Genomic DNA, 13,875 nt, shown 5'->3' with positions numbered 1-13,875 from the left:
GGTGCAAACAATTCAATGATTCTGTAACACAAGAAATGGCAAGATAAAGTCAAAAGACTGAAAAATGAGAAGAACATATACAACATCAACTATCACCCTCCACCCTTCAAAAAAACTGATCTGGAAAACAGATTGATGAGAAATAATTTATGAATCATTGGGCTTCCTGCACTAATTGAATGCAATGTTTTATACTTTTAAAAACCAGCCTCAAAATACAAGATGGATAAGACTTGCCTACATAGTCATTAAAGAGACCTCTGGGTTTGGTGTCACTATAGGCCAAAAAAACATTATTATAGGCTGCATAACTTCCTTGTAAAGGAATAGATATTATATACAATAAATATACAATATTTTCCCTGGTCAGACAATCACATCTAGAGCATTGCCTTAGTTTGGGTTAGTATATTTTGGGAAAGGTATTATGAGGTAGGATGTCTCCAGAGAAGGAAACCTGGATGGAGAGGGGACTAGGTCACAAATCACATTTTAAAAGAACTGACTCTGTTTAAGGAGGGAGGGAGAGAGGAAGGAAGGAAGGAAGGAAGGAAGGAAGGAAGGAAGGAAGGAAGGAAGGAAGGAAGGAAGGAAGGAAGGAAGGAAGGAAGGAAGGGAGGGAGGGAGGAAGGAAGGAAGGAAGGAAGGAAGGGAGAGTAAGAGGAAGGGAAGCTCGTTCATTCCTAGAATAGCTGGTTTACGTGATGGTCTATGTTCTAGGGTGAGAAGCCAACTTTAGTTTTAAAAATCTTGGTTATACCACCTGAAACAAATTATTCCAGAAGGCAGAAGAGGATATTGCAATATTTATACATTTTGGAAGCAAGCAGAGCATCAGAAGTAGCTTACCTCTACATGCAACTGCTTAATGGTTTGTTATGTTGGACTTTCCCCTAACATTCTTGGAAGTGATAATGTTGCAGTCTAAGTTCAGAATTTAGAGACTTTTCCACCTCACTTCCAAGTTGTAGTACAATGGAAACTAAATCTCAGGCTTTTTCTCTGTGCTGCAAAAGCCATGTCTGGAATGTTCTTTATACTGACCGCTGACTTCCCTGTCTTTCTTTAAGTCCCAACTAAAATCACATCTGCTTACTTGGAAGCCTTCCTCAAACCCTTTTAATTCCAATGTCTTCCTTCTGTTAATTATTTCCTGTTATTCTATATATAAAATTCCTTGTGTATATTTGTTTGTATGTTGTCTTCCCCATTAGACTGTAAGATTTTTGAGGGCAGAACTACCTTTTGCCACCCCGCTTTTGTTTTACTTTCAGCACTCTGCACAGTTCCTTGCAAATAGTAGGAGTTTAATAAATGTTTATTGATTGATTGGAAAGAACACTGAATTTAGTGTGAAATAAATTGCTACCAGTAAGATCTGGGGGCTTCTTTTTCTGTAAAACATCTATTAGATTTGCATCTATAGGGACCTCAATCATCCCCTCCAACACTACTACATGTGTGATCCATTGTTTTGAGCTTTACTGGTAAATTAGAGTGAAGAGGCAACAGGAAAGCAGCATAATATTTGGGAATAAAACTATGGACATAATCAATTGACTTTAAGAACTGGCAAGAAGGAAAAGTGCACTCTACACAGACCACACCCCCCCCCCAAAAAATAAAAGTAGTTCAAAAAGAAAGTCAAAGTACCTGAGGATGGAGACTCAGGATGTGGTTCCGTATACCTATTGTGCTGTAAATGCATTCCCCCAGTGAAAGTAGCTAATGAATTTCTGTAGTTTCTGAAATATGCAGATAAATCAGTAAGGAAAACTGAATCTTCAGGAGACAGATTTTTTCTTAATGATTTGAGTGTGTTCCTTCCCATAAAAATAAAGCAAAACAGGAAAACAAATTGATTGCAAAAAAACCCACCTCAATATATTAATAATGTACTGTTCATCCACAAGGGTTAAGCACAGGAAATTGAAAGCTAAGTCTGTGGTAACAACATTAATTAAAGGATATTACTCATGCTAGATGCAGGGGCTGTAGGTTTTCTAGCATAAGGCAGAACATAAAACATTACACAATATGTCACAGTTTAAACGCAAATGACAAGAAGTCAATAAATACCATTAAATGCTATTAAGAACAAACTTGTTTTATGATCAAGGGAGGTATCAAGTTTTTTTTTTTTGGACGGGGGGTAATGTTTTCAAAACAGCTTCAATGAAATTTGCTCCTTTCTTTTCTTAACCAAGAATAATCTCCTGGCATATTGCGAATTCTGACAGTAATATATGCCTCTCATTTGCAGAGTGAATTTTCTTCTAAGAGATTTAAAGGAACAGTCTTAGTCATTCTGACTATAAGACTATAATGTAAAAACATGAAAGTAAAAATTAAGCATAAAATATATTTCTTTCATTCTTGGAAGAAAAGTTAAATGAGCTCTTTACTTTTTGTCCCCCAAAATTGCTGACTGTATATTTCATTTATGCAAATATATGCATGGTATTTGTCCCCTCTTTATTTACAGACATTTATTTCTGACTATGTGTGATGCCTTATGTAAGTGACATAGGGAGAGTTGCAGATTTGAATAGACTGTGGAAAAATCTGTCTGTGAAATTTTCCAGTTTTCCTCTATGGTCTGTACCCATCATTTTATCACTGTGGAGAAACTTCTCTATCAATTCAGATTTATAGCTTATCTGAATCTTCTGGTGGTAGAAAGTGGCCTGGGTCACTGAAAGATTAGGTAACTTCCCTGGGATCGGAAAGGCAGTATGGTAGAAGCAGAATTTGAACCCATATCTCCCTAACTCCAAGTGCATTCTTCTATCTGCTGTACTGAGCTGCCTCTCCCCAAAATATGTAAAATCAAAAGGTTATTGTTTTTTGTTATTTAGTTTTATTTATTTAGTTAGTTAGTTATTTAACTCTTGATTAACCCCATCTGGGGTTTTCTTGGCAAAGATAACTGGAGTGCTTTGCCATTTTCTTCTCCATTTCATTTTACATATGAGGAAACTGAGGTAAACAGGGTTTAGTGACTTGCCCAGGATCAGACATCTTAGGAAGTGTCTGAGGCCACAGTGGAACTCAGACCTTCCTCACACTGTGTCACCTAGCTTTGCCATACAATTAAAACAAGTACTTCAAATATGTTATTGACCATGTAAATAAAAGATTACTTGATAAATTTTAATGTCTTTTGGTATCATTTATGTAACAACACAGCAATCTGGACAGAATAATAGAAGCCTATTCATAGGAGAGAAATATGTAAATTCCTAAGCTAGCCAACTCCTGGCTCAGTATTCAAAACACCTCTTCACAAAGAACATAATGGTTTTTGTTAAAAAAAAAAAAAAAAGAAGAAGAAGAAAAAAAAGCTACATAGATATATTCCATGGCAGTGCACTCTTTAAGAGCTTGATGGAAAAAGATGTTTTGTATACTGACTTGAATGCTTACCACTCCAGTATTTTCTGTTGCCAAACAGAAAGATAAATATAGAATCCAACCACAAATGATGCACAGAGTAAGCACTATTCACCATTCAGAAGTGGAACCTTTCTAAAGTTCAGCTACAAACATTTCACATTCTGTTTATTTTGTTTCTGGATTCAGGTACCACAAGGCCACATAAGGAGGGTGAGGTCCCTGGTGTGGACTATATTTTCATCACTGTTGAGGACTTTATGGAACTAGAGAAAAGTGGTGCTCTCCTAGAAAGTGGAACATATGAAGGTAAGCACATTTTTGCTGTCAGATCTGTTTTGTGGTTTCATTACATTTTTCTCATTTAATTGAATTGCATTAGGACACCGTTTCACAAATGTGCTGCCGTTCTTGGTTTCAGAAATTGATGAGGAGGCAGATGGCAATTGTAAAGCACATTTCCTAAAGAAAATGTAAAATGAAGGCGGATTAATTTGGTTCATGAAATTAGTTGGGATAGACACTGAAAGAAACCTATTAATATACACACTGGAATAAATGTGTCACTAGTTTCATAATTCACGCTGTATCTTTAGGGGCAAAATGGGCTCATTAACATGGTACAATGATTCCTAGAGTCAGGAGGGTTGGGGGATCTTCTTGAGGCCCCACCTTGCTAGATGTACAACCCTGAAAAAGGATTTTTCACCTCTCTGGGACCGCTAGTAAAAATTCTAGGACTTTTCTTTGCAACTAGGTGCTTCCAAAACTTGAGTAAAGCAAAATAATACCTTTTGCAGGCAAAATGGATCTAGTTCCTAAAAACACCCAGATTTACAGTTATAATGAGGTTGAATTTTATGTAAGTATATTTAGATTTTGAAATTTGTCTAGACAACTGAATAAATTCATATAATCATAACTTAATATATATGTCTCAATAATTCATATTCATAGAGCACTCTCAACTATCAGTGTGCTTTCTCATGCTTTTCATTGGGTCATGAGAACAGCCGTGAGAAGGTAGTGTGAAGATTGTGTCCACACTGAGACAAGTAAACAGGGATTGGAGAGGTTAAGTGACGTACTCAATTTTGTATGGCTAGTGTGTCACCACTGGGTCTTTGGATTCATATCTTCTCTTGCTAAGTTTTGCGCTCTTTCCAGTATAGGCACAAATGTATACCATATGTTTTCATGTGTATCTTTTCATCTTTGTGCATTTTTGATCAGAGACCATAAATAATAGTAATGAATGAAGTCTGTTAGCACTGACACTTCTGTTTTTCAATAATTGTTTGTTTCCTTAATACTTGGTGATAATTGATGGATATTAGGTGTTCAAGAACATAATATTTTGAGGTTGTTAGAAATAAACATTAATACATATTTAATTATTTATGGCCCCTGTCAATTTTAATGTGGTTCAAACACTAAATTGTCAATTACCACATTCATAGGAAATTACGTGTGTATGTGTATATGCACACACATACTCACACATATACATATATAGTTTATTTTCTATGAATTTATACTATATTCAATACACATGTGCTATAGGTATACACACACATATATACAAATACAGCTTCATTGAGCTTGTGAAATTTGGCTGGATTTGCATATTTTCAGCAATTATACATATACGTATATATGCATGTATAGAGAGAAAAAAGAGAAAGTTAATTTCTAAGTAATATGCTTTTTTAAAGGAGGAATATTTAGTGGAGATTGCTTAATTCCTAAAAAAAAAGACAGCACAATAAATATTCAGGAACTTGGCAGAATATTGTCTCAACCGATTTGAGACACTTTTAATAAATTATTTGTATTTCTTCTACTGACATGATCGCCCATAATTGCTTTATTCTAAGCATTTTATTCAACTAGGTGAGGGGTGATGGTTAATATATAGCATTATTCCCAAAGGAACATAGTTAATAATTTGATATTTCATTCAGTGTCTGAAAGGCTTACTGTAAGTTGAATGACTATAAACTCATAAAATCCAAGGAAAATGTCTCTTGTCAGATTAGTAAGTCTCAAGCTAGGAATAAAGCTAATATGTTAGACATGATAGTTATTCAGTGTTTTAATAAAAATAAGTTTCAAATCATGGAATGTCAGTGTTTCCAGGTGCCATTTTAAATTTGAGTTCTAAAATAACTTCAAATTTAGAGGGAAAATTGCTCAAATTATTCATACCCAGGACAGTGAAACTGCCTGAATCTTCTTTTAGACTAAAACTCCAAATTTCCTGTGTTATTTAATTTAGTGTGTATAGGTAATCACCCAGGCATATAGAGTTTTAACTAGAAATTCTAGCACCTGGGGTAAATTCATTTGGATGAGGGGAGAGGTTGTTGGGGGCATACTATAACTGGTTAAAGAAAAATCAGTTATACATGATAAGATGGGGGAGGTGTGACTGAGCAATAGTTTCTATGAAAAAATATAAAAAGTCTTCAGTAGACCAATTGATCAATATAAATAAAGCATCATTTGGCCCCCAAAATATCTAATGTATTACTAGGCTTAATATATATATATATATGTATATATACATATATATATATATGTAGGTATGCATGTATGTGTTAGTAGTACTTTCACTTTATTTGAATTTTTTTCCTTTCCCAAGAAAACATGCATTTTACAGTATCTAAACACATCAATATGTTTACACTGATTTATGAACCCAGTACATTTTGGAATGTTGCAATACTCATCAAACCCAATACAATACGCAACAGCAATAAAAAGGGGAGGAATGCTTTAGATTAGGACATTTTATGGTTAAAAATACTCATAGCAGAAGCTTTTGAAAGATTAGTTTTATTAAATCAAGTCATTGCACTTGATCATTTTATTGCCACAGCAAAACAAGGCCATTTTATTATTGTTAACATCTTTCATTTCTAATTTTAACTGATTGTCTTATTCTGCTCATCCATTGTAAGTTTTCACGTTGTTGTGTTTTGTCCTTCGTTCTCAAAGAAGACCATGCATTACATCCAGATGACGTGACTTGCAATTGAGTGTGATTTGAGTGAGGGAGGCTGTGCTAGGTCATCAACCTCAATTTCTTCTCCTGAGCCATCTGGATCCAGTGGCCTGATATTCATCAGGACAGGTGGAGATGACCCAGGATGCAATGGGAGACCCTGGCCCTTTCAGGCTAATCTACTACAGCATTCTCGTTTTGAGTGAGATACACCCATTCAATGAATAGGCTTCTTTACATAGTTGCACAAGGGATGGCCCCTTCAATTAAAAAAAAAAATCAAACTGGGAGAAGAAAACCATCAGGGTTCCTGGGTAAAAGCCCTCCCTTGCTCAAAAAAAAGTTTTCATGTGGCCAAAATGTTTAAAAATAATTAGGAGCATATTTCTTTGTTCTATGATCACAGTGAGAAATATAGAAAATAAATTTGCATGACATCAGGCCTAATTTTCTATTTTCATCATCAAAGAAATACTTCTAAAAAAAAAAAGAATCACAGGTGCAAGAAATATTTTTCAAATTGTGAGTGTTCATTTTTGATGCCTTAAGGAAGGTAAGTGAATACTGAATCAATGCATTACATTTCAAAAACTGTTGCATACCTGTATATGCAGTACATTCTCAGATGATTCAGTACAGTAATAACCACTACAGATATTACACAGTTGACTCAAAGCTTTGTGCTTATGGCACATTTAAACAATTAATCAATACCTGAAAATTGCACCCCTTTTCAGAATGTGAATTCCACATACCTACATATAGTATTTCTACATACAATAATATGATGATATAGCTCCCATGAATAAAAATTTCTAGTGGTGTCCTGTTTATTACCCAAAAGTATACTGGTGAATTGCCATACTGAAGAAGATTTTTCTTCTTTAAATGGAGACAGATAAGCTGAGACCATTTAGGGCAATTGCTTTGCTTTTCCTTATCTATTCAAGAAGGAAGTTAGGGAAAGGGCAACTAATGGATACCAGGGACTTTCCTATGTAATTTTTTTGAAAATCTCATGTTTAGAAAAAAGTTTGTCATCCTGATGTGTTATAGTCAACATAAGAATGATCTTAACTACTAGCAAACCAAGGAAAGAATATTTAATTTCTCAATTTCTTCCCAAGAAGGAAAAGGAAAAACTTTTTCAAATATACTCTCTAACAAAGATGATTCCTAGAATATAAAGAGTTTAAAATTTTTCCCCCCTTTAACACTGTCATTAAAACCAGGTGGGAGAGAAGGAATGTTTGGGGGAAAGGTTTGGATATAAAAATCAAAAAAAAAAATATATTCATTTGCTTCGTCATTTTAAAAATGCACATGGAATACTGGTAGTTAATTTTGATTAGTGGTGATTTCTCTGGAACAAGAGTCTATGACCTTCATAATGAGGCAACACATGCATTTAACCAAAGATCAACTACCTCAAAAGCAGTATTATGTATTATGTCAATATCTATATGAATCAGTATGTTGATTATCCTGTATCAGAAAAAAAAAAGTTTCACTTTTACAAAATTAAATTTTAAAGCAAAAACTTGAGTTGAGTTTTAAATTGGAATAACAGAAAAAAAATTATAATATTTTGATGTACACTCTGCCACCCCAGTGTAATTTCATACACTGGAAATCCACTAACCATTTACTACAACGGAGCTAAGCCCAAAACTGCAGCATTGTTTGTTAGAAGATATTAGTTACCAGCAACATCCATAAATCTTACATAGGACTATGTTCATATTTGAAGGTTTTTCACATATTATTGAGATATATATATTTCAAAACTGTGTTGAGGTTGACAAATTTAAAAAGAGTTCTTTGTTGACCATGTGATATATAAAAATGTAACTTTGAAAAGGAATCTTATTTGGCTTAATAACAAATGTGATAGATACTATGGTCTGTGAAGTAAAATAGCATTTTTTTATAAATTTAGTGTCTATTTGACAGTTCAAAATAACTCCAAAAAGTTTCTTAGTTTAATTAGATAAATATTATTTCTTAAATTGAATATTTACATGATGAGTTGACTTCTCTGAAAGTATGATCTCATAACAAATTTCCCAAAGATTTGTATTTTGTTTTATTAATGGTATTTTAAAAGGGGGAGGATTAAATTATAAGACCATAGGCTAGGTAATATTTGAATCTACAAAATAAGCAGAGAAATAGAGCAATAAGGCTGATGTTTTTATGTTAAATGTGCTGCAGTTTCTAGATACAATGAACCAAAGGACAGCTTTCTGGCCTCTTAACTCTGACAGACTTTAAAAAATCTTATTTTTTAATATAATTTTTAAAAAATATACTTAATGATTGAAATGTGGTTTAATAAATTATTTTTACGAACCCTATAGTGCAAGTGGCATGAAATATTTCAGCTATCAAATTTATTTTATTTCATAATGTGCACGTGTGATTGATTAATCTGTTTTATAGCTAACACATCCTTATTTTGTCACCCAAATGATAAACAGCACTGCAGACATATAGGCACAACAGTGTAATCTTGGGTAGGAAAGATATATACATATACAAATATCCTACGTCCCTGTTGAATCATGGGAAAAGAAATTACTACAAGTTAATGATTATTAAACTAATAGGTCCCTCCCACAGTTTATTTTACAGGTTACCGGGAATCAACCTATTTATAGTACAGATCTCTTTAAAAATTACACTATCAGTATTCAATAACCAACTTCTTTTCCTTTTATACATATTCAGTAGTATTTTCAAGCAAAACAGGAAAAAAAAAAAGAGGGTGCAATTCCAGCACAGTAAGAAATAAGACTTCTTTTTCATATTGGCAAGTAAAATAAAACACATTATTTTCATTTTTCCCCTTCTGTAAGACATGAAAGCTTATGTACTCATTTTTTTCCTACAGCACCAAAAATCTTTTGTTACTTGGAAGTAAACTAATCAGTTTTCAGTTCATATTTTCATTTATAAATCCCTGGCCAAAGAAGAACACTGAGTTTATCTCACACTTCTCTCAAGTAGACAGGACTAGGTTTTTCAGCTTTTCTATTTCTACCGCTAGGTTACTTCTAATTGCTTACTCCTCTTCCTATTTTTTTCTGAGTTTTTCTAGTTCCTTCCCATGTTCCTTTTTGATTGCTTCTACAATACTCGATAGCTCAACAACATTTGTTCTGAGGTCATTTAGTATGTTTTTCTTCCCATCATCAATTTCTCCTTTTGTTTTGGCATCTACTGAACTGAGGAAAGTTATCCTAGGAGATGCAGCTGAAGATGTTACAGTATACATAGATGTCTTTTTAATTTCAGCTGTGTTTAATTTGACACTTTCTTCCTCACCTTTCTGAAGCTTCAAGATGTTTTCTGGACTTTGAATCGGACAATTACCTCCATTGAAGTGACCTGGTAGCCTCCTTCCAGGCATCCAGAAGACAGATGACCACTTATAGGGAGTATCACTGAGATACTAGCTGGTGAGGTATGGGTTATATGAGGTGCTATCCCAGTTTGGGATTCTTTGATCCTATCTTGAGTATTTTGTGGAATCCATTTCAGTTCTGTGTTTAATGAAATGAGAATCTGGTTTCTCAGGCAAGAAAGAGGTCCTGAATTTCCAAGAGAAATTCACACGTTAAAATTTCTTCAGAGTCTCAGTGTATTAAATCTTTGGGGAACCTACAAAATTCAAGTTTTAATATTAATTTACTGATGTTCCCATAGGCCTGGACCTACGTGTGATATTGTGAGGCATCTCCTCAAGTACGGTATTACAAGGAAATCCCAAGAAATGTTCCCATGAGTCCTCTTTTCATAAGATACAGAAAAACTAGAAATCATTTTTTCATCAAATAGTAGATAGAAAGGAACACTGGGGCTTTTGGATTTGTCAGATTTCTCTTATTAACGTTCCAGAGGAGATTATGACTTTCTCTACAAAATCCTTTCATTACCATCTTTTTTCTTTCCCACCATTATGTCTTTCTGGTCTCTGCTTCATCTCCCTTTTAATGCTGGCCCATTCCACTATCACACTACCATTCCTTAACACTGATACTGAACACAGCAGATATTCATCTTTTTCTATCATGGACCCCTTTGGCAGTGTGGTAAAGTTTACAGTATGGCCTCTTCACAGAATTTTTTTAATAATTGAAGGAAATGCTAAATTTAATTTAGAACTGAGAGAAAGTGGTATTTTTTTCTAGTCCAAATTTATGAACACCCTGAAATCTAGCCATAGACTTGTTAATGAACCCCTGATGTAGACTCTCCAGAATTAACTGTTAAATTGTACAGTGTACCACATCCCTGAATACTCCATGAAGAAACTGAGAAATCAGTTTACTTTTATCTCTGGGACGATAGATTCTTTCCGTAATTCTTTCTATCAATTGCCATGAATTAGATATTGTGATTTGGACCTAAGTTTGAATGAGGGCCATAATCTCCTTTAGCAAGCTAGAGGAAGTGGGTAATTCCCTGCCATTTGCTTTTTCCCAAATAATGCCCATTCAAGAAGTCTAGAGACCCATTCATTTAAAAATTGGTAGTGATTCAGATAAAATAAATATTATATAAAACACTTAATATTTATTTACTTAGTCGTTGATAATGATTAAATGGGCTTGCTCTAAAACATTCACTTACAGATCTTAATCTTTAGGTAGGCCAGTCTTCCTAGTTATTTCCTAATCACACCAGGTGCAGTCTGGCTGCCTTCCTCCTCACTCTTCCTCCTGAATGTAGATTCTGCCCCTCCACGTCACTTTCACTTCTTAACTCCTCTTTCTATGTTGTCTTTCTCCTCTAATAGAAACAAAAGTCCTTGAAAGCAGAGATTGTCTGCTCTCACAAAGCGAGAAGCTCCAGGAGCAGTTCATGGAGTACTGAGCTGTGTGATTTTTAACAAATCACTAAACCTCTCTGAACTTCAGTTACCACACCTGTTTAATGAGGGAATTCAACTAGCCAATCTCAACCATTCCATCCAGCTCTCAAAGTCTGTGATTAGAATCCTAGAAATCCAGTCCCTTCAAGAAAAGGCTCATTCTGAAGAAGTAGCACATACATTGTTAACAGTCTTTCACAATATCTCTAGTGATGGTGATTATAATCTAGTTGTACAGATGCAGCTGGAATGACCAGCGTGGGACAAATAGCCCTTCCCACACTAAGCACACATGGAATGTCTCATTGGATTGGTAACTGCAGCTGCTCTATGAAAGGCTTGCCCTGTTTGCAATTTGCCTTTCAGACCACAATCTTCACTAAGAAGAGCAATTCCATTTTTCTGTAGTGGTAGAGCAGGCAAGTCAACTGCTTCACTTTCCCAATCATCATTATATATAATTCAAGTCTATTTAAAGTTTTAAGGTTTGCAGAGTGTTTTCTTCACAAGAAACAACTGAGGGAGATAAGGCAGGCATTTTTATACCCACCTTACAAATAAATGGTTTAATGGCTTCAAATGATTTGCCCAGTGCTACATAGTTAATACATGGCCTAGATGAGATTCAAACCCACCTTCTCATGACTCCGAGTCCAATCCAATAGACATTTCTTAGGTGCTTTCTCTGTCAGTCACTGTGCCAAGTGCTGGAGATACAATTAGTAAAAAGACAGCTCCTGCACTCAAGAAGCTTACTATCTACAGGGAGAGACACAAAACATACAAAAGGAGGCAGGAAAGCAGTGTGGCAGAAAAGAGGACACCATGGGATCCCTGACACAGAGAAACCAGGCAGGGTAGCAGAAGCAAAATGAAGTGATCTGAGAGTTCAGTTTTTGCCTTCTACTACAGAAAGTATCAAGAAGAGGTTTGTACTCTGTCCTCCAACCTTCCAATCAACAACCAAAGGAGGCTAAAGAAGATGGTATCAATCAAGGCTTGAATTAGCACTATGGTGGTGAGTTTGGAAGTAATGAACTTATCCTGGAGGGGCATCTTTCCACCATAACAGTGAGCTTGAGTTATTCTATTTTTACTGAGGCAATATTTCAGTCAAATTATACAACGTTTCTTATGACTCCCCAATTTGGTTATCCCATTTCAGTTATGGCAATACAGCAACTGCTGGAACTCTATATTGTCTATTCTCTGCACATGGCCAAGCCAGAGGACTTAACTTGCAACCTATGTTCTATTGGTGGAATTCTAAGGTTGTCTCTGTAGTCTAATGTGTGACTTCTTACTCCTTGACAAATATCTTTTTTTCATAGCTCGGCACTAACTCTCCTAAACAGTCAATCATTCAAAAAGTTTACATTGATTATCACTTGTACGGAAGGCATGGCCATGCCTCTTCTTGTGGGTATGCAATCATAGTTATTCACATAACTGTTTACCCACCTCTGCCCAGTCTTCATTTAGGATTAGGGTTAGGGTTTAGGATCTAGAATTAAAGTTCCTGGATGATGAGCTCTGTGCTTTTTGATGATGGTAACTTTTTCAGTTTAAAGCAATTCTCTGTTTTAAAGCACTCTATATCATCTATGTAATAAACATCTTTTATCTATTTCCCTTTTCTCTATTGATAGAATAGGAAGGGGTCATAGAGATTATCTAGTTCAAACACCTTATTTTCAAGGGTTCTTAACCTGAAGTCTGTGAGCTTATTTTTTTTTAAAGTATTTTGATATAAAATTGGTTGCTTTTATAATACTATTTTTATTTTATGCATTTGAAAACACCATTCTGAGGAGATAATAAGCTCAGCAGCAACAGAATGCCCAAAGGGGTCTGTGGTACTAAAAAAGATTAAGAACCCCTGTCAAAGGTGAGATTAGATTTAGAGATGTTAAGTGGGGTATCCTGCTAAAGGTCACAACTAACTACTGTAGTGCTACTGGGGGACTGAACCTGGAGTATTTAATCCCCTGTCCAGTACTACCTCTGCTTTCTACGTATCAGTCAACCAACAAGCATTAATTACATTAAGGTAGCTATGGTGTTGTGTGCAAGAGGAATGCAGAGGTAGAGGAGAAAGTATTCCATCAAGATATCTAGCTTGGGAGAAAAAAACTAAGACATCTATCTGATTAACTTAACTGGTGAACATTAATACATTTAGTAATGGAACTGGCTTAGTAATTAATACATTTAGTAATGTAGAATAGAGAATGCTCTATGACATATCCATACCCTTTACAAACTTGAATGCAAACCCTAATGTGGTCGGTCATGGGCATCCTGGCTTCTTCTAGTGCTTAACTCAGGAGGCTCCTAATTCTCCCAGCTGTTACTATGCTCACCATTTCTGAATTATTTTGTATTTTCTCTGTAAAATTTACTCTGCAAAAAATACGCACGTTTGTATTCCTCCAGTAGAATGGAAGCTTCTTGGGAGCACAGTTGATTTCACTGTTTGTTTTCTATTATTATGTCCTAGTATCAGTCTTTGTCTGTATTAGGTGCTTAATCATTCATTGTTGAGTTAAATTGAATTGATGGAAGAGGGAGTAGGGCTAGTTGTGCATATCATCAGCCA

The 13,875-nt window shown here is 35.0% G+C and overlaps 1 protein-coding gene across 8 annotated transcripts in view; it reads left to right on the top strand.

Moving 5' to 3' along the window:
- The window catches only part of MAGI2 (membrane associated guanylate kinase, WW and PDZ domain containing 2), a 1,687,880-nt gene that overhangs the window by 959,781 nt on the left and 714,224 nt on the right, over positions 1–13,875 (top strand). For all 8 annotated transcript variants that reach the window (XM_072653189.1, XM_072653194.1, XM_072653195.1 and 5 more), the window contains one exon: positions 3,583–3,702. In XM_072653189.1, the coding sequence (XP_072509290.1) occupies positions 3,583–3,702 (120 nt within the window). The remainder of the gene's footprint in view (positions 1–3,582; positions 3,703–13,875) is intronic.

This window comes from Notamacropus eugenii, chromosome 3 (genome assembly GCF_028372415.1).
Source record: "Notamacropus eugenii isolate mMacEug1 chromosome 3, mMacEug1.pri_v2, whole genome shotgun sequence".
Taxonomy (NCBI): Eukaryota; Metazoa; Chordata; class Mammalia; order Diprotodontia; family Macropodidae; genus Notamacropus; species Notamacropus eugenii.
The sequence above is the reverse complement of the archived record's forward strand: the minus strand, read 5'-3'. Positions and strand labels throughout refer to the sequence as shown.